A 22903-nucleotide genomic window follows, 5' to 3' on the forward strand; every position below is an offset into this window, starting at 1 on the left:
GGGCTATCATATATTGTGTTGTAAAGCTAACAATACCTCACTACCTCAAACCAGTGAACTGCTACAGTATTCAATTCTTTTCTTTGCAGTCCTATGACATCAGATGATAATCCTGTTAGACAAAGACCGGATTAAAGCAGATGACTACAGTTTGCGCACCATATGGCATACATTATGCATAATGAAAAAAAAATAAAAATGAAGAAAAGCAGCATAAAAATACAAGGCAGGCATGAAAGCAGCTAGAATGATCAGGAGGTTTGTAAATAAACTAATGAATTCTGGCCATGACATTATGAAGACAATGTTTGACTAAACCCTCCACCCCCTGCGGTAAATATTAAACACCTACACTCAGCATCATCCTTCTCCTGTGTGTTTACACACCAGAGGACAGCTGGCAGCACTGACAGGGATCACTATGTTGACATGCTCTTATGAGCTTTTTACGACCTTCAATAATGCCTCCACAGTAACAGATTAGCTCCCACCAAGGCCAACAGATCCTTGCCCAACAAAACCTTCAGTCAGATGGGGAAAAAAAAAAACATAAGACCCATAGTCAATTTTCAGAGACAGGTATTTAAATTCTGATGACACGATGTCAGCTGAGAGTCATATAAAGCAAATTTTGCTGAGTGAATCAAATGTTGGCGAGTGCAGTTGGATAATGCAAAACAAAAGTATTGTTGCATCTAAATCAAGCCACAGAAAGAGAAATACAAAAAATAAATAAAAATTAAGTGGTGCTGAGGCCTTCAAATATTTATGTGATGTATGGGGAAAAAACGTTACCTAGTCAAAACTGTACAGACACCTTCAGTTGTTTGGGAATGTTGGCATAGCTGAAGATTTTGGAGGTGATTAGCATGACAAGGGGTGCATTATTTATTGAACAGAGAGCAAAAGACAAAAAATCTGAAGTGAGATAGGGAGTCCTAAACAGATTTCAGACTTGTTGGTCAGATATTAACCACTTGGAATTGTTTAACAAATTTCATGCCCTTAATTTTCATTGTCTTTATCCCTTCTTTCCTTAAAAAATCTTTGAATGACCTTTTGAAATTGCAGGTTTACAGTAGAAGCAATCCTGCTATTGCTTTAAATAATTAAACTTTCCTTATTTCTACTCAAACATATTTATTAAAAGCTACCCATATAAAATGTTGGCAAATTGTATTGTTTAATGAAGTGATTTATCAGTGTTTGATGAAAAACTAAATCCTTCGAGGGTTAAAATCCGTTATCAGATCTGTCTGCTTAATTTTTTTCTTCAAAAAGCATAGAGTACAAACCATGCAAAAACAAGTGTGGGCTATGATGACAAAGACGAGCATCATTTAGTAAGAAAAAAAAAAAGGCATCTCTCCATCCAAGAAACCCGAGTTTCTCGCCCTGAGCAGCTGTTTCACCTCTGCATGAGGGGGCCATGGGAACAAACAGAGTCCACTCATGGTGCTGCCACACAACACTCTGAGCTTTAAAATAACAGACAGGAGAAGGGTGCTGCAGCATGACACCGCCAAATCTGTCACAAGGCGCAATGTGAGTCACAGCCAGCCTCAATCCATGTTCTGAATCATGACTCAAAGATTGTGGACAAACCAAAGGATAAGCTCCGCTCTTAAGTCGGCATCCAAACAACAGCCTTCTGTAGTCGCACAGAAGAAAATCCTGACTCTAACCAAACACAAACACACACGCGCGCACACGCGCACACACGCACGCACACGCGCACACACGCACGCACGCACACACACACACTGTTTCATTCAGTGTGAAAGCATCACTGGTTTTTAAACGAATTCTTAAACACACAATCAGCTTGATGTTTTATTTAAATCTGACAGGGCAGCGACAAAACTGGGGTTAGAAGAAGCGATCGTGACAGCCTCAGCAGTCTGACAGTTATAACGCGCCAAAAGTCAGAGGCGTTCCAGTCAAAGGCAGAGTGCAGCTGTGTTGTCTAAACCTAATCCTAGCTCTCCAACTTCTTTTGTAAAAAGCTCAGCACAGAAGCTGGAGTCAGGCAGAACAATTTGTCTCCATTCCTGAGTGCTAGGAGGAATTGATTCTCCATCTAATGGGCTATTTCCACAGTATGAGCTTTTTAAGTGACCCTACTACCCTTTCAGGAAATCAGGGGGTTCACCTGCAGCTCTGGTGAAGGAATTACAGCGTATATGGGCCTCCACTGTCAAAACCTTATGGCCCCATCCACAGAAGCTTCTGCCGCCTTTATCAACTGGAGTGTACTAGAGACGGGACTTGCTATGTTGAAAGCTGCAGGCTGGTCATAAAAAGTTATTAAGACCTGTACAGATTCATCCCTGCAGTGCAGTGCAACGTAAATATTAAATGTCTGAATGTAAAAAAAAAACCCTCAAAAAACAAAAGCTTCCATACATGTCACAATGAACCAGATGTCAAACCACTGGCTTTGACTGTTAATCAGTTTATCAGGGATCGGCTGGTTGGAATCGAGAGATCCCACCTTTTTCAAATCCTTGAACACACCATATGTAAACATTGTCAGGTTACACTGACATCACTTTTATAAATAATAAAAAAAAAGTACACAAGGCATAAGAAGCTACTGAAAAGAAAACCGAGATGTATATACGGCTCTTTCAGGCAACTACAACAAAGACTGCAGATAACAGCAAGTTGAACTTACACAGCAAAGTTGCTCTGAATGTCAGAATAAGGCTGGATTTAGAAATGTTGGCAGACTTTCAGAAATCTCAGTTCAAGTGAGAGTCTAATAACGCTACAGATAATAATACCCACAGTGACTGCTGACAGGTTCATATTTTTGATCTTCAGGTAGATGCACAGAAACACAATAATGTGGAAATGTCCAACTTAAACTGCAGATCGAAGCCTTTCGAGCGACGCTCCATGTTGAAGTCTTAACTATGCGTTGTCCCTGCGTTCGTTAGAACACAGTCCGCTGTTAATCAAGGACAACAGAGCGGGAGACAAGCAATCTCATCATCAGGGATTTATCAATATTAGAGCCAACTTTTGCTAAGGCTCAGATGATCCCTGTTATTCAACTTCATGTTCCCAATGTGTTTGTGAGTAATTAAAGACACAAATTACAGAGCCAGCTCTCAGTGAAAGGAAAACGAATTGTATAAAAGAAGCCCATTTAAAAATGTCAATGTGTGCCTTTGCTTTATAATCTTTAAACGGAATCCAGTAAAACACTAACACGCCTGATGGCTTATGTACTCTAAATATGCATCTAAAAACTATTTTTGCCTTACTTCTCCAAATTTCACAAAAACTTGGTGCCATTTCTGAATAAGGCAAATGCAGTCTAAATCTATTGGGAAACAATAATAATAATAAAAAAAACCTAAAAACATGATGGTTTGTAATCCTTCCCATACATTGATGCTTTTTTCTGAATGACATCAAAGTGTAAACAATTACTGTAGAAATGTTTCAGTTTGTATTGCAAAATTATATACGCGGCTATGTCGCCTAATATTTGTCAAAATATTGCCACTAGTAAACAATAGTTCTTTATTTTATTTTTTTCTGTGCTGCAGTCACCCATAGCGCCTGTACAGCTCTATAAGAATGCATGTCAATCACAACTCAAAACGTCAGTTCTCATCTATCACTCAGCTTATTGTAAATAGTTTTTAAACTAAAAAAAAAAAAAAAAACACAGTAGAGAAAATGGCCTGGAAACACAAAAATGTCTACAATTTAAAAGTCAAAGTAAGTCCCTCTAAGGATAAATATAGTAAGCTTTAGGTAAGAAGAACGACAACAAACACTGCATATAAAGCCATTTCTAAACATCTTGAAATGAAAAAGTTTAACCTGTATGAAAAATACACTGCCCTTTTTTTTATTTGCCTGACCTGAAAAGAAACTCTTCTGGCTGAAACTTCATTCAAACACCTTGTGGCAGAGTGAAGCTGTGCCCAGAAATGCCCCAATGTGATAAAGTGTTATATCAAAACCCTAGCCAGAGAACATGCTGCCTCTGCCAGATGGTCTTCATCCCTAAGTGCATCCTCCCCAGATAAACATCTTACATTCACTGGAAAATGAGATTTATCAGATCAGGTTGGCTCCCTCTATTGTTTTAGGTAGTATTTTTGGCCACGTTTACAGATTAACTTTAATAAGTCACAGTTTAAAACCCCTTGAGCAATGCTATTATAACAAAGGAATAACACTACCTCATCTTTCAATGTTTATAAGGTCATGGATTCTTTCTCACCAAAGTTACAACGTTGGATGTTGTAATGGTTTCTGAAAACCAAACATTCACTTTTAAGATCTGGGCACACATTAAGGCATTTGCTTTTATTTGTTGATGCCACTGTGGTGAAGACCATCAGTAAGCTGCAGATGCTACAAAAGAAAACTTACACTTCATCTTTCATCATGGGTGGCCATGCTTGCAAGAGAAGCGTGAGCAACTGAAAGTCCTCCCACTTCTGTGCGCCATCCAACATCTCCTGGAAAAGGGCATACCGTTTGTCTTCATCCTCCACATCCTCTACCTGAACCTGGAGGCAAAAAAGGGGAAGGTGAGGAGAGAGAAACACCCTGAGAGCAAAACCTGGTGTACAGATTTAGGATTGTACACATACGATTCAATAATACAGGTACTGTTTGAGGTTTTGAGACGTTGATCTGCTGCTCCAGGTTGTTAAAAAAACAAAACAAAAAAAGCAAACCGCCTTGTTGCTATGGTTATGCACCATAACCACTGTCCAAAAGCAAAAACAGGAATCAGAAATCAGTTGCCTACAATCCAAAATGAGGAAAAATTCCCCAAAAAGTAATGTTTTTATTGGAAAGATGGAGAAGAATGGTTTTAAACGAATAAAAACAAATATGGCAAAGCTACTCGACCAAGTTGCCAACTTGGGCTACACAACTCTAGAAACAAACACTGATTTAGAAATGCCATTTTATTAACTTTTGTATCAGAAGTTGTTCTCAGGGTTTTTGAATTATGCTTCTGTAAATCTGAATGTATACAGTATTCACCAATAATGACAGGTATAATAACATAGTTAAAACTTTATCTCGGATCACTTCTGAATGTGTTCCTGACTAATAGAGTACTTCTGCAACTTAAAAAATATGCAATCTTGCTCCCATTTTGCTGGTCTTGATGTTGACTTCCTAGTGTATTTATTACTGCTTTGTGAGTTGTGCAATAGTTTTATATCTGGAGAGAAAACTTTTTTTTTAATGATTTATGCTTCCATATTTGTTGTGCTTCTCTTTTTAATAGTAAAAAAAATCTTTGCAAAACTAACTGGCTGCACAACAGATCCATATCTTGTGTTGGAGTCATTTTCCTCATAAAGTTGGGTAGGGGAATAAACGAGCAGAGCTTAAACTTGAGACCTTTCAAAAATGGAGGTCAAACGAGAAACAGAAACAGAATTTTAATTACCTGCAAAAAGCCCTAATCTGAGGTTATCAAATCCATCAGTGAATGTCATCTGCAAAGCAGAGCGTGTTAATCAGTGTTTCTGCTTTATGAACACTGTACGTCTTCTTATCGCAGAAGCATTTTCTAACTTTTACTGCCATGCTTATTCCTTATCTTTGAAAGTTTAAGGACATGGATAACATTAGGATTACTTTTTAGAACATTCAATTATAAGTTCTTTGCAACTGTAGTTTTTGTTGCAACTACAGATGCATTAAAAATGGCTACATTATTTTGCATGGACAAAGGTGAACACAACATTCTTATAAAAGTTCACACACACCAGATCTAACCTACCGTCAACTGATAATTGATTCATTCCCATTTACCACATAGATAAGAGGCTTATATTCTCTTAATAAGTGAGGACTGCAATTACCTGTGCCTGGTGATTAAATTCAACAGTTTTTTGCGGTACACAAAGAACATAGTGCAGCAGGGCAACAAGAACAAGGGATGTGGGGCAGGAACGGGCAGCTCATATTATAATTACACGTAAAGTGGGAATTAGATCTTCCCAAAGGAGTATTTTTAATCAATTAGCTTATCTGTGCACCAAACCACCACATACATGTATTCTAGTCATTATAAACTAATTTTCATTCTACACTCAAATCTATCAATGATCAATGTTTAGTTTTATATATCATTATCATTTTTAGGCAGCAATTAACTATCCAAGTCTTTAAAAGGACCTACAAACTTGCCACATTTTGGTATTCAGTTTGCAATTTTCCAACCAACTCAGGTCAGTTTCTGAAAAATTTTATTGTTGCCTTAGTCTGAGCTCAGAAAAATATTGACATTCAAGGTTAATGTATAATTTTCCACCTTCATATTTCTGTCCATCCCGGCTACTTCCTCTGCCACCAGTAGCGAAAAACTATTCCCATAAAATAGCATTTCTATATTGTCATGTTTGCCTGCAGGGAAGGTATTATGATGGTATGGTTTGGGTTTCATTATGCTACACTTGAGAATAGTGTCTGGATCTAACTTTTCATATTTCAAAAATAATATAGAAGCCTTATGGCAAGATACACCTATAGAGCTTTGCACTGTTATAAGGTTCTTTTATGCCTACACTAAAATTGCATTTTGATTTGCCAGTTGAACCAAGAACTGTAACTTTCAATTTATCAGTCTACAAGTGGATCTGAATATTTGGTGCTTCCAAAAACTTTGTTGAATTTTGGAAAGCAACAATATTTGTTTCCATAACCTTTTAAGATTTTGTGTCAAGGTGAATTGGTTTTATTGATGAATTTGAAGAATTATTTTTTGAACCAGTATTATTTTGTTTGACGAGTCACAAATATCGACTTCTCGCCATGATTCCTCCTCGCTATGGCTACTGCAAAGTGTGACTTAAGAACTATTTTTCACACAGAAGACATTGTTAAGCTTTTGCTTCAACTGTACAGAGAAACCTTACTGTGGCATGGCTCAACAACAGTGAACTCAGGGGACTCAAATTAATTTGGCTGGATTGCTGATGACTTGAAATCAGATGGACATACTACAAATAGGAACTTATTTTCCTTTTATGACTTAACATGATGTTTGGGACTTGGTTTTAGGTATTGCGTTGCATTGAGGAGTTTTTAGGCATTATTGTGTTGTATCTTCTTTTTTAATATTGTGATAGTGCTCTACTTTAAGTTAGCTACATTATTGAAAGACCTTTCTTACACCATCAGTCATTATTTTTGGAAGAGAATTCTTTAGAACATTCAGATCAGTAAGGTTTGCATGAATTTGTTTATACAGCTTTCATAGCGTCTGCGTTTTAATCGGGTTGAGGACTGGTCAATCAGACTATTGAAGTTTCAGTATTTTCTTTTTTTACACCGTTTTCATCTTGCTTTAAAACTGGCATAGGGAGTTTGTTCCCTTATTCTTTGCGTAGTGCTCTGCAAATAGTTTAAACAATTTGTTCTCATTTCTCAAAAAATCCTATGGTTCATTCAGATACAAAATTGCTAACATATTGTGATAAAAACAAACAACACATGCTTGCTCAGACAGGGAAACACAACATTACATTTTAAACCAACAAACTTCAGCAAGACTGAAGGTTAACAAACAGAGCATGGAGACAGACATGAAAGGAAAGTTGAAGGAAAAGGATGAAACCCATTTTATTTACTGTGCTGACCCTGAAAACGAAGCTTGTAAATTAAATCTACTACTTCATGCTTTTCCACTATGACTACAGTTAACCCTGCTTTCAGCAGAAGGATGAAAAGGAGCAAGGAGACCCAAAGGTGGGCAAAAAAAGGCCTTAAGCGCACAGAAAATGGCCGAAATAAAAAAAAATATATAAAAAAAACCAGTAGCCACTTCATTGATCTTTGGCATCTTTTTTTTTCGATCAACACAAAGTTAAAAAAACGAAACTAGACACAGGAGCTGGAGTGTTAAATATGATTATCGTAAGAATGGTTGATTCTCAAAAGCGAGGGCACAGACGTTTAACACAATCTCTTCGTGCATGTGGAAAAAAATCAATTGCCTAGTTTGTTGTTTATTATTACACACGAAGTCAAAGAAGTCAATGTGTTTGTGCAGATGTGGAGGAAGAGTTACACAAGAAATACATGTTTTTTAAAGTAATTTTAGTGTCCTCATGGGTATGTGTGTGAGATAGATGGGAGTATAGATAGAAGGTGAGATCTCAGTAGTGCACACAAACACATCTAACCTGATATTTCATATTCATTTAACTACATTTAACAAGGCCATACGAAACAACATTTTCATTATTATCCGATTGCTTGAAGTCCGATAGATTACAGATTAATACACTTTGACATTGCTTCGATTCTTTTAACATGGAAGGAGATTGTTATTAGTTTATTTAGAGGGAATGCACACAACCACCAAAGCATAATGAGGATAATTAATGTAGGCAAACAGTTTTATACAGACTTGGGAAGAATCAAGTGAATGCAAGAACTTTAATAAAATGCAGAGAAATAATTTCCCCCATATCTCAGTGTTTTCTTGAAAAGCAGCCTCTCTCAGGACAAATACTGAAACTTCAATGAGCTCAGCAAAGCTCTTTTAAATTTGAACAGCTTTCATGTACATGTGACACATGAAGGTAAAATTGTAGATAATTCTTGACACACACTAGGGGAATGAATACCAACAATAGTCTGTGTCTGGATGGGTAAGCATCATAAGCAAGAACCTGCTTTGAAAGCTTAAACAGATGTAAGGCACATATTTATGATCTATGGGGACAGTTCTTTGTAAATAATCTATTTATTTACTTTTAAATCCTGCTGTCACTAATGTTTTTCCATTATATTCAGAAGAGGCAAAGCTAAAGTAGCTGGAAATTGGCTGAGAGACAGGAATTTGTATTCCCTTAATCGGTGCCAAATTTGCAGGGCATGAGCTCATTAAAATATACTAAAAGTAAAAGCTTAACGTTAAAGTTAATGTATAATGTAAATTATCGACTGACATGTTTAAAATTTTAAGACTGGTTCATTAAACTCTTCCCAATTTACTTTTTGCTCAGTTTTTTTCTTTCATTGCTAGCATCTGTCCTGCCATGGAAACAGTGGCTTTTTTAGTAGATCCTTGTAAATGTCAGAACATAAAATTGATTAATTTAAGCTTTCAACCCAACCAAAACCAACAAAAAAAACCCACAAAAGAAACAAAAAAAAAAAAAGACATGGGTTCCGACATACAAATGACTATGATGCATTTTGGTCTTTGCACTATTATATGAAAGAGTCTAGGCCACAAAGTGCACTTTAAAGAGAGCCCATCACACAGATCAACTACAGATGCAACAGACATTCCTAAAACGTAACAAGTTATGGTTTCAGTAATCATAAAATGTTTCATCGTACCGTTCTCACAATTAGAAGACTGAGATTCCAAAGTAATTGCTGGAATGCCTTTTGTCTTCTCTGGCTGTATGAAGCATAGAGTAATGAAACAAAGACTACGGCATGCAATAATCAAAACAATTCAACAACACCAAACTAAACAAAGCAATGGGATAATGTTATATGTCTTATTGTAAAGCCATGAGTTAATCTTAAGATACACTCTACTGTGAGAATCTCACAGTCACACAAACCTTTGGTCTGACAGTTTCTTTAGCTTTTCCACCATCCCTCCTCAGGTGTTTTAAGGTCATCTACTAAAGCAGAAAAAGGAAGTCTGTTCTTACATGGATGCTGTCTAGAGTAGCTGAAAGCCTTTTCTGACTGTACTGAATTTCGAGTGCTTTTCTTTAAATTAACCTCTGATGGTTTACAGCAACTGCCAAGGCCTGAAGCAGTCTTGGCCAAAATGCAAAAAAAGCTTTAGTTTACGTGGATTAATGTTTGGAAGCACTGCTTTAGTGGAAACGTCACTGATTCTGACAATCTATATAAACAATAAATGAGTCGCAATTAATAAAATATCTAGTGACATATGTGAAAAAAAAAAATCCGAGTTATATGTAGCACTGTAAGCAAACATTTCTACACCAATAAGATGAGGCATTTTACCTTCTGCAACTCCCACATATTTTCTGCAATTCATCAAGCTGTGACTTCTATCTGTGTCTTTTATTACCTTCGTACCTAGAGCACATTTCAGAAGCCTAAACAGAGTTTAGAAAGGCCTAATAAAATATTTAAAGCTATTATGTAAATTTATGAGGGGGAGCCAACTTCAGAAGAAGGTCAGGAAGCAGGAGATGCATTTCACAGCAATTTTTAGTGCAGACACTTTCTCACAGAGACCGAAAGACCAACAGGTAAAAAAAACAAACAAAAAAAAAAAACATCACACACCATGTTTTCTTTCTGGTCATCTTTCATGACCCAAACATTAATAAGGAAAATACTTCAGTACCTATTTATTGCAGTCCAACATAAATGAGAGAAACATGGTGCTTTATCACTGCAGGTAGCTTTTCAGGAACCTACGTAGGTTTCTGAGATATTCCCCCCTCCCTCTTAAGCTCCACTGACACATATACACCAATATTTATTGCCCTCTTGGGTCAGTTATCCAGGACAGCTGACTGGGCTGGAGACAGAACAGTAATGCAGTCCACAAGAAGTGACTGGGCAAACTGTATTTATCGAGAAAGCTTAGGGCCTTAAGTGTGCAGCGGTGCAGAAAGAAGTTCAATTCAGTTTATCTATATAGCGTTGATTCACAACAAATGTCATTTCAAGGCACTTAAAAAAAAATTATTCATACAGATGTTGCATGAATAAATATTTCAAAATGCTAGTGAGAAAAAGCTGCAAATAGCAAAAACCTCGTATTTTAATTGAATATAAACCGAACATTTATAGCAGATACAACAGAGGCCATTCGCATGGCAGGAACAAGGTTCAAGCAGGAAATCATTTATCTCTATTTACGCCCATCACATCAACAAAGCATCTTATAACAAAAGCAGGCTAATGTGGTGCTGCTAAAATCAAACTCAAGTCAAAGATGCACTTTTCTTTTCTGAATTCTTATAAGCTTGTAGTGAAACAGAAGTGAACCTTTGCCCCCGTCAACAAAACTGCCTGATAATGTTCTCAGCAACTTGGCAATTATCCCAGTCCTTGACCTGAGTGGCAGAGGAACTAAAGGGAAGGGAGAGAGAGGAGAGAACGCGCTTGTCAGTGTATCGGGCTCGGAGCGGCAGTAGAGCCGGAGGACGTAGACATCTCTGCGTCTGGCCTTTACTGAGTGGGCTCTGAGTGAGCTCATCAATATTCATTGACCTGCGCCGGCTAATGTCCCCAGCGACGGGCAGAATAAAGTTGCAGAGGTCACACTCTTCACAAGGGGAGAGAGAGGGCGAAAATTAGTGAAGCTGGAAAGAAAGTGACGGGGATGAGAGACTTCAGTTTTTCAGACAAAAATGAACGCAAAGAAAAGCAAACGCCAACGATGGCATTACCCCGAGGGCGAGAGGGAGGCAGAGGGTTTATTACGATTTGAAAGTGAAACACATAAAACATGCAGAGAAAGCATAAGTACAAAGATAAAGACACGTGCACCTGTGGGGAAAAACAAACACAGAGACACTCCAATGTAAGCAGGGTAAGACATGACAGGATAAGTGCAATGACAAACAAATACAGCTTCCTATTCCCTCCCTAGATTCGCTATATTTCTTTTTGCTCTCGCTGATGTCTGGGGAGGATCTGCCTTGTATAACACGACACAGGAGTATACATAATGGTGCATGCCTCGAGAAAGAAAGAAAATAAGAGATGGGAAGAGTTTGGATGACAGAACACAGAAGGGGAGTGGTAAGAAAGCAACAATACATAGAGTGTAAGAATGAACAAGAAAGCTTGTAAAACAGAGAGTAGCTCAACATAAAAAGCCTGTGTGAATAAAAATTGCATGAATTTGATTTATCTGCTTCCTTTTTAGCAATATGTTGCAGGATGCCAGGTTTTCTCAAATAATAAATGCTCATATGTGTTAGGTGAATAATCCAGGAAGACGTTTAAAATGTAAAAATATGTGGCTTACTACCAAACACACGGGGTTACAGCTTGGACTCTCGAAATAATACCATAACATCTAGTAATATTCCTTAAATTTTGCTACATTCTGTTGCATTACAACCAGAAAATCTTTGTGTTTTGGTAGGCATTTAATGTTAAAAATCCACACAATGTATCAGACAGTTGTAAGTGGAAGGGAATGAAGTGATGGTTTTCATAATTTGAGAAAGCAACCAAATGCCTTCAGAAATCACCTAATTACTAAATCGCTCAGTTTGTAATTTAATTTAAGCTCTTCTGTGAAGAACACTGAAGTTTGCGAGTAACTGCAGTAACTAGAGGAGAGATCTGGAGCTCAGTTGTGAGAATCTTCTGGAGTATAAGCTGTGCTTTCTACAAATCCAGCTTTTGTGGAAGAGTGGTGAGAAGAAAGGCAATGTTAAGAAAAAGCCACAAGAAGTTTCATTTAAAGTTTGTCAAAAGTCACGCACGGGACACAGCAAACGTGGAAGATGGTGCTCTTGATTTGACGGGAAGACAGATGGAGCGTGAAAGGAAACCAATTAGTGGCTGCCAAAGAATTGAGACTGGGGAAGAGCTGCACCTTCCAGCATATATACATACATGCGCAGCCATTAAGGTGCTACAAATACAAATATTGAATCAAAAAAACATTTCACATGTTTCAGATTTTTTTGTGGTAAAATAACAAAAAAGGAAAAACCAAGCCTTTCTTTATCTTTGCCTCACAATTATGTGCTTCATGATATATCAATAAAATTGCCAATATAATACCTTGCCATTGTAGTTTTAACATGACAAGCTGTGAGGACGTCCTAGAGATATGAATCATTTTATAAACCAATGTGTCTTATTCATGCGATTTTTGGTTCTATGAAATCAGTGCAGGGCTTTGTTTATGAGACTAATTCAAGCTATTTACAAGTGCGTATAGGCTTAGGCAGACTCACAAAACAAGAGCTTTACCTGGTGGAATAAAGGAAAAGGAACTTGCAAAAACAGATTATGAACAAAAGCATCCTTATCCCCTCCTCCTTCATCTGAGATTTCTTCATCTTTCTCCAACCCTATCTGGCACTGTGCTGCCCACTCCTATAACTTCAACTGTCCTCTGGCTATTTTCTCCTCATTTTTCCTCTTGTCTGTCTCTCTCTCCACATCCTGTCTTTACTTGTTTATTTTATTGTGCAGCCTCCCCTCTGCTTTCTTTTCTTTTTTTTTGGGTGACTGAATCATCTGTGATCCCACCGAGATGACAAAGTGTTGTGCTTCTCTCTCCAGGCTCCCAAGTTAAAAACAGAGCATAAATAAAAGTTTTCTCAAAGAGCCGCGGGGGATAGATAAAAGCTGCCAAAACACGTGGCAACACAGCCGAGGATTGGCTATCACGACAATGACCCCTGATCTGTTGCATTAGACTGCGGCCGTAAGCTCATCGCATTTATTATTTATTCACTTGGAAAGGAAGACTCTCCACCGTCTTTCTCTGCACTCATGTATAATCCCTCCCACCCCCAAGGCCTGGCTCATTCACTTTCGTCAGACAGTGCTCTCTTTACTCTCCTCTCTAAGTACCCCTCAACTTTCAAAACGTCTTTTATTTTTACATGAAACACCTTTTTATTCTAAAAGATGCTGTCCAAATGTAAAGCACGGGTCGAACAAAGGAATCGGAAAATACACACAAGGTTTAAAGTGCACACCAAAGTGCACTTTTTATGCCCGTCATATTAGAACATAGGGGTGTAATGGTGCACAAAAATCACAGTTCGATACGTTTTTTTAACAGACTTCAATCAAGGAAAAAAGTGATTTTTTTTTTTGTCAAGAAATTAATCCCACTGACACTAGTGGGATTAATTTCTTGACTGAAAACCTTATAAAGGAGAACCTGGTCATGGCTGGTTTATGGTGAAATTATGTTCTTTCCACTTCTGGATTCTGGATAGTACCCCTTTTCCCAACCTCTAGCCCAATGACTACATTGAGTTACCACAGAAATCCGCCGTTCACGTCACATCAATATGCAAATTAGAAATTCATCCAATAAGAAACATCGTTTCTCCTGACGATGCCACACATTTTTGATCTAGATGTCACAGTATGGTCTGGTGCTCAAGGCAAAACAGAGAACCAAACTCATACATGATTCCAATGTGCAAAAACGACATCTGTCTGTCGTTTTTGTACTTTGTAAAAGAGGGGGGGGAGGATGAGGCTGAAAAGGTCCTATTCTTTACCAGAGTTTCTTTACTTCTTTTTATGTTCCAAAACTGCTCATCTTAGCACAACAGAGTCGCACACAAGCAATCTTTAAATATACAACAGATGGAGTCTTGTAAAATGGCAGGAGGGGAAATAGTTTCAAGCAAGAACAAACAGTACATAGAAGCACATGTCACATCCTCTTGGAAACACACCCTAAATATTTACAGTTATTAAAGTAAAAACATGAGCCTTCAAACCTAGACCCCATTTTGACTTGCATACATTGTAAAATATTGATGGGCACTTCAATCTTCTTTGCAATGTGAACATTTTTAAAATAGTCATGCCATGATAGACAACTACAAAAGTGCTGCTATGTTATAATGGAACAAATGACAGCAGCAAAGTGTTCTTAGCAACTGACAGGCTCTGGTTCATATTTGTAACTTCCTGACAGCATTAGAGATGTGATTTATACCTATAGTAAGTGTTTCTAAGGAAAAAAAGTTTAAAAGTGTCTGAAATTTTGACAGAAATTGATTCTTGCACAAGAATGAAAGTAGAGAAAAACACGAGGGAGAAGCACCTATGGGTTTTCCAACATGGACAAGGGTTCATGTTTGAATTTTTACAAAATCTGAAGCAAAACGCCAAACTAAAATTTGCCGTTTGGTAGACTGGGATATGTTGAAGTTGTTGTACCCGAGCTATTTGTTGATTGAAACTCAGAATGGACAACATTTAATTTCCAAAAGTTTACAGTTTAAAAATGGTCTTAATAAAGTGAGGAGGACATTTGAGAAGACACCTAAATGTCCATACTCTTCTAAATGGTGGCAGCACAAATATTTGAAAAATATCACAATTTAACTAGAAAGATTCAGATTTCTACATGCATATGTTGAACATTTGTGTTTAGATGCGTCAAGATTTTTTTATTTTTGCCATTTCATTCAGGACGATTCTCGCATTCGGGTAGCATTCAGTTTTATCGAAATAACCACTGGCAGACAAAAAAGAAAAGACGTGACACCATTTTGCCTTTTCCTGAATAAAATATTTTTCTTAGAAAAGATGTGTGGTAGACTGAATAGGGGTACTTTAATAGCCAAAATTCATCCATCTCCAGATGTCACAGTTGGAATTTGGGAATTTTTCTTCCCTATTCTCTAGCTAAGATTCCTCAGGAAGAATAAAAATCAAATTACCTTATTCTGGTAGTCAATGATAACTTACTTATTCCAACTATTCTAATGTTGAAATGGAGGAATGAATTTACTCGCTCTATAAACATACCATGGCAACACAAGCCCACAGAGAAACATAAGACTGGAGTAAGAAGGTTCTTTGTAGAAAACCTTCATAAAACACTAACAGAAGAATTTGAGCAATTACACAGTTTTACTTTGCTGAGCTGCCTGGATAGACATGGCTTATGATATATTTGACAAAATGACCAAAGAACTGGGCTTGACCAAAAGGTTTTAGGTTCAAAAAGCTTGATATCAACCTTTTCGACCCATTCCAAAATCCGTTTAGGTGGGTTCTTGGAATAAAAGTCATATTGGGACACACAACTGTGTCAAAGTTTCCAGTTTCTAAATGCTGATTTGAGGTAAGATTGAAAAATTTGGAGGCCGTCCCTGTCTTCTTCCTTTTTTCACTTTGTGCAATGAACAGATACAAGGATGTCCAAACTTTTTAAACAGCACGCCAAAAGTTGAAGGTACTCATTGCATATAACATTATTTTCCCCCCCAATTAAAATAAAATACAAGACAATGATTGTGAATTATTTCCTTCTTACCTGCTCAGCATAGCAATAGTTTAATTTAAAAGAAGGAAATACATAATTGTAGGCCTGAAAAACGAGTAAGATATTTGCCTTGGTAAAAAAAAATGGGTGAAGAATTTCCTAACATATTTGTGGCCCATTTCCAATGATGTCAAAATAATAGCAAAAAACATAACCAAACATTTGGCATTGAACACAAAATAAAACAGTCACTGAAAATATACTATAAAATTGCAAATTTACAAATTAGTACCACAGAATTACAATTGCAGTGGAAGTTCTACCTACAAAGTATTGACTCATTGGGTCTGAATATAAATGGAACTTGCACTTTAGTTTTAAAGGTGAAAGACTTAGAGCTGTGAATACTTTTGACAACCACTGGACATCTCATCTGGAATTTGGTGAATCGGTTAAAATGTATAATAACTTGCTGATTAAATGATCTGCCCATTCAACTGCTACTTATATGAAGATAAAGCAAGCACCAACCCAAAGCAATATGCCCGAGTCCTAGGAAAGGCAATGAAAAGTAAATTAAAGAGTAATGCCAATTAAAAAAAAGGACATTTAAAACTAAAGCAAAAAAAAAAAAAATGAAGTAAAATATAATATTGTTCACAAAGCAAGTTCAAGTTTGAGGACAGGTTTGGTATGCAAGCTCCTGAGGCTGTTTACCTGCAGACCAGAAGGCCAGCAGAGTGCAGCTACTCAGTGTGTTCTGCTAAGCTCAGTTCATCCATATTGCATACACACCACACAGCAAGGCCAAACTGCTCAGCACCAAAATGGTGTGTCACAGCAAATGATCCATGACAGTGACAGGGGCGAAAAGGCCTTGTAGCATGAATCAATGATTGGGGCGATGAGGAGCTTAGATGATGACATTTCATGCACCCAATCACGCATGAGCACCTGCTGGTGATTCTCTCTGTAATCCCTCTCTGGGCCGAGTAACATTTAAAGTAAACACAGGTGTGAAGGCCCTGATGCGGTGACCTGGCTCAATTTACTTCACTGCTCTCTGCAGATTTCCATTTAACTGTTTAAGGTCTGATGTGGTAGTTAGTGAGAAAACTGTGTTGGGATTCAGCACGATGACTACTTTCACCTTAAACACCAAGTAGAAATAGCATCGCATTAACAAGTTTTAACAAACATGGCAGAATTTTGCCTTGACGTCGTCCGTTTTTTTTTTGTGTTTGTTCCTTTTTGTTATGTTAGAAACAAATTACCCTTCGTAGACTATGGCCATTGACGTAAAGGCCACAATATTCCCAAAGACATGCACTCAGACAAAACAGACCCTCCAATCTTGACAGTGGTGGCATTTCGATGCCCTGCTGTTATGACTAATCATTCAAAATTAAGTCACAAAATCTATTCCCACTGTCACCCCTCATACCCTCGATGCCTCCTTCTCCATATCACTCCATTCCTCCTCCAAACTGGCTAAATGTCAGCATTTCAATTGGGCTCATTAATACCTTCCTCTTTAGATGTCTCTCCAGTTAAGTAGAGTGTTGGGATGCTAAATGAGGGAGAAAGAATGATGGATGGGAATGGTGATATATATATATATATATATATATATATATATATAGACACACATTTACACATACATCTAAAACCCCTCATTATCACTTCCCTGTATCTTTCCCAGCTTTGGCTCTGAATCATGTGTCATGTGGCAGGTGTTTCCACTGACACAGCTGATATTGGAATGACGATATTTACAGTAAAACTACATTTATTGACTCGATTTTCCTCTTTTCCATCATCACAACCAGGGGTGAAAGTAAGGGGGTATGCTCGGGTACTGCATACCCCTAAAAGATTTAGCAGGGGTACGCTGTACCTGCAAGAGAGGGGAGCGGCTGTCTGCTGTAAAAAAATCAATGGATGCAGGTGCAGCCACTAATCAGCCGTGACTGATTAGTTTTTCAAGAACAATCTAAAATACGACTAAATCAGTTAATAAATAGCTTTTTCCCCATTTCATGTTTCTGAGCTGTTCGTGCTTTGCTAGACCAGCGGTGCAATACGTCGATCTCGGCGGTAGGTGACAAACTGAACGTCGCCAGGACGCTGAAACCAGCACGTCCTCCTCTGGCTCCTTATCAAAACGTTCGTAACTTTATTAAAGAACAACAACAAAAAAAAAGAAAAAATCAACAAGATGTTCATATTAAAGACCCAACAAAAATAATGATCTCAGTAATTATTGTTTCTGTAAGGTGTTGCGCAAATCTGTGCGTTTCGGTTCCACGCCAAAATAACGAGCAGAGAAGGAGTTTAAAATTAACTAATCAACCACCGTTGTGTTTAGAGAGGCTTATTAATGATCGCAAAATAAATATCAAGCTTGAAAACTTAATATTGTAACGGACTGAATGTTATGGCTTGCGCAGGCGGTTGCCACGGCAACGGGTGTCCTTAAATGACAAAGAGAGACGGAGAGTAAAAAGGTAGGAGATGTTTTTAGTTGATCACCTGTTCAGGTTGTTTTACCTTTGTTTACCTTTGCTGTGGCTCATCACAGCCCCTGTAGTTTCTGAACGTTCAATAAATGACAAACTTGGACTAATTATCTCGTTCTTTGTGACTATATGTCATTTACAACAAACATCAAACACGGTAAATATGTTTCATTAAGTATTTAACAAACAAATGGCTTCTACCGTGATAATTATTTGAAATTAAATAAATTGTCTACTAGGGACAAGGGTGTATAGAAAATGGATGGATGGATAGTTTGGACATCTCGCTTTGAGCTCAGAGTCTGAGAGGCTTATCCTCTATCAAGCTACTTTTTTGCCTCTTATTTAGTGGAAATATTGATGTTGATGAGACTTTCTCCAAAATGATAACCTTTTTCAACTTTTATAGCTCCACTCTAACGTTCACAAATGACATTGAAATAAAATCAAGTCCAACATCTGGTTGGAGGTCATTCCTCTGGAACCTGTTGGAGGAAAAATATCCCAACTTCAAATGATGTGCTTTTCACCTAACAGAGCTCTGTGGTTTCTCCTATCAGTATGAGAGTCAGGGTGACGAAGTGGAAGCTACAGGATCTTCAAAACAAAGAGGTCATGATGCTAGGCTACTGGGGGTAGGCTGCTATAGGGGTAGAGCGAGCGTATGTTGTGGGGGGGGATGGGCGCCGATTTATGTGTTCGCATCCACCTGAATAATATGTAATTGTGACCCTGATCATCAGTACAGCAGGTGTTTAATGAGCTAATAGCTGCAGTAGCTAATCTACCACATTGATCACTTAATCGCAAAATAAACATCAAGCCATAAAAACATAAGACTCTAATGGACTGAATATTCAGATTTTTTTTTTTTGTGGGGATATTAGTACTACTATTATTAAAAATCAATAGCAATAATAATATTAAATTATAAATTTAAATATTGATATTGATATGTTATTAAATTATGACAATTATAATATAACTTATATAACTATATTATATTACTATTGTTTTTTAATCACAATAGTACTAATAGTACTAAAAAAACTTTTTTAATCATAAAAAACACTTTTTTTATTATTAAAAACAGTGTGTTTATTATAAATATATATTTATATATAAAATATATAAATAATATAAATATTTATATTCTTATAAATAATATTACTATTTATAACAATAAATAGTAATATTTATTATTATTATTATTATTATTATTGTTAATATTTTTTATTATTAAATAATTATATTTTATAATTTTATAGTTTAATTGTTATATAATTTAATAATTAGATTATTATTTAATTATTATAATTAAATAATAACCCCCTTGGAGGGTCCTTGGAGAACCCCCTCCAAGGACTCCAAGAAGGGTCGGTAATCTTTTCAAGAAGACTGGTTCCAGAACCGGAGCCAAGCGTCGAGGTAGAACCGACCATTTCTAGCCGAAACCTCTCAATCTCACACACTAGCTCCGGCTCCTTCCCCACCAGAGAGGTGACATTCCACGTCCCAAGAGCCGAAATGGGTTTTCTCCGTAGGGTGTCTGGGCTCTCCCTTAGAAATAGAGTGAGAAGCTCAATCATTTTGGAGGGACTCAGATTAGAGCCACTGCTCCTTCACGTCAAGAGGAGGTGGCTCAGGCATCTGGTCAGAATACCTCCTGGACGCCTCCCTGGTGAGGTGTTTCGGGCACGTCCCACCAGGAGGAGAGCCCGGGGAAGACCCAGGACACGCTGGAGGGACTATGTCTCCTTGTTGGCCTAGGAACGCCTTCGGATTCCCCCAGAGGACATGGAACAAGTGGCTGGCGAGAGGGAAGTCTGGACCTCCCTTCGTAAGCTGCTACCTTCACGACCCGACCCAAGAGGAAGAAAATGGATGGATGAAATGGATGGACAGTTGTAATTACAACTCCCTTACACTTTACGCAAGTTTTTCACTGTTCATTAACATATCCATCCATATCCATATCTCTGTATCCATGTTTGTTGCTAGGGAAGATTGGAAAAATCATTACCTTGTCCCTAGTCTCTTCAGGTTGAGGTCCAGTCTTCTAATTCCATTTTTGTCAGAACAGAGGTTGAAACTTCCCCAGCCGGGGAAGTTTGTTCTTTAAGATTAGAGAAATCGTTCCCTAGGACAGATCTCTCTTGTTGGGTCCAGTCTTCTAATGCCTCTGTCGTCAGAGCAGACGATAGAGGCAAACTTTCCCAGCCGGGGAAGTTTCTTCTTTGAGATTTGAGAAATCACTCAATAGGACAGATCTCTCTTGATGGGTCCGGTCTTCTAATGCCTCTATTGTCAAAGCAGAGGTTGAGCTTTTAGACTCAATGGTCTACTTTTCACTGCAAACTTCCTCAGCCGGGGAAGTTTGTTCTTTAAGATTAGAGAAATCGTTCCCTAGGACATATCTCTCTTGTTGGGTCCAGTCTTCTAATGCCACTGTCGTCAGAGCAGACGATAGAGGCAAACTTTCCCAGCCGGGGAAGTTTCTTCTTTGAGATTTGAGAAATCGCTCAATAGGACAGATCTCTCTTGATGGGTCCAGTCTTCTAATGCCTCTATTGTCAAAGCAGAGGTTGAGCTTTTAGACTCAATGGTCTACTTTTCGCTCATTAGAGCAGAGGTTCAGCTTTTGGACGCCTCTTTTTCCTCCTTATCGCTCCAACCCTTCTCAATCTATGCACTTTAGGATGAATGGAGAAATCGTTTCCTTCATCAGCATTCTCTCCATCAGACCGACCTGAATGATCTTTCGGTTTGCTGTGGCCTGATGAGCAAACTGCCCCAGCCGGGGCAGATGTAAAATGCTGTCCTTTAAGATAAAGAACAACAAGACTTTTTAGGGTGACGTTTGGTCTGATTTTTAGCCCTTTGATTGTAAGTTCTCTTTGCGGCAAATTCCGGTATCATAAGATGTCGAACATGATAGGGATGCAATGCAGAAGTTAAAGTCTCTTCAGAGGAACCTTCCTCTGACGAAAGATCAGCCAAATCGTCCCCTAGGACAGATCTCTCTTTACGGGTCCGGTTTTCTAATGCCGCTTTCGTCAGAGGAGAGGTTGAGTTTTTAGACTTGAGACTCCTTGAGACCGTTGAGTCTAAACAAACTTCCCTAGCCCTCTTTTGACGGGTCCAGTGATTCAATGCCGCTATCATAAGAGCAGAGGTGGCGCCTTTCAGACTCAAGGGTCTCCTTTTCACCGCAAACTTCCCCAGCCGGGGAAGTGGCAGATCTTTTTTGATGGCTCCATTCCTCTAATGCCGCTATCATCAGAGCAGAGGCTGACTCCCCAGCCGGGGAAGGGTTGAAAAGATAGGAGTCAAATACATCGTACTTGATGGACTCATCCCTATAGCTACTTGTGTCAAACGTCACCCCAGGAAGTAGCGTGTTACAAAGTTTCCTCACTCCTTTGGTGACCAAATATCCTGGTAATCGTAAAAAACATGGTGGTGAATGCGATCTTCTCCATTGTCAAATTGATTGTGCATGCATTGAAATAGATTGTATATTATTCAACCTTATTTAGACCTCTTCTCTTATTTTGTTTATGGCTTTGTTGTCATTTAATGCTACACAAATAAACTCCAGTGGATTTAACTGCAACCCATTCTGTCAAAAGAGGGAAAACAACATTTTAAGCATCAACAACCTCTCTCACTTCAAGGTCCCACCAGGACCTGTGGGAGTCTGGGTCCCAAATAGAGAGTGATCAAACATCTGCTTGCGTCATCACAAGCACTGTGCTTAAGACAAAGAAGGGGACTTTATTTGGAACTACATTTTAGTAAAATTTAAGAGGAGAAAATCTGTTACAGTCGATGCATGCAACTACACCAGGTGCGATTTGACCTCATTTTAAAACCTCATCTTTCAAACGACCAAACTAATGATACATTTGTTTGGACTGGCATGTTTTATAATGTTTATTCAATTATAAAACATACATTCATTATGTTTTACGGCAAAACATTATGTTGTTTTGTCATCTGGTGCTTAAAAATGTTTCCCAGACAGCTTCCATATTTTTATGGGTTTTCTTCCTTGGTTTTCTTTCATAGCATTTATTTCGTGTCTCACAATGGGAAATGCCCCCTGCATGACCTCATCAAAAGCTTAAATTTGATGAGGTGCCATCCTTGAATGGCTGGCACCAGTGGTGTCTATGTGAGGAGGGGCAAAGTGCTGAGGTCTATTGTGGGACTGTCCCACTGTTCTATCCGTTTCTCCCTTTGAGCCTCAGAGAAAAGTTGAGCTTAGATTATTATCCTTTAAAACAACCTTACTGCTTGCTTTGACCTCAGCTAAGCGAGTTAGTGGAATTCATGCCCTTTCTGTGTTTCAAGGCTGTATTAATTTTTCCCCTAACGACGTAAAGGCCGTCCTGCAACCTAACCCAGCTTTTGTTCCGTAAGTGTTGGGTTC

At 38.1% G+C, this 22903-nt stretch overlaps 1 protein-coding gene across 1 annotated transcript in view; it reads right to left on the reverse strand.

Moving 5' to 3' along the window:
- Positions 1-22903, reverse strand: part of nbas (NBAS subunit of NRZ tethering complex) — a 163972-nt gene that overhangs the window by 21131 nt on the left and 119938 nt on the right. Inside the window, exon 50 of the mRNA XM_008398001.2 lies at positions 4399-4538. Within this exon, the coding sequence (XP_008396223.2) occupies positions 4399-4538 (140 nt within the window). The remainder of the gene's footprint in view (positions 1-4398; positions 4539-22903) is intronic.

The sequence above is a fragment of the Poecilia reticulata genome, chromosome 21 (assembly GCF_904066995.2).
Source record: "Poecilia reticulata chromosome 21, P_reticulata-male-v2, whole genome shotgun sequence".
Taxonomy (NCBI): Eukaryota; Metazoa; Chordata; class Actinopteri; order Cyprinodontiformes; family Poeciliidae; genus Poecilia; species Poecilia reticulata.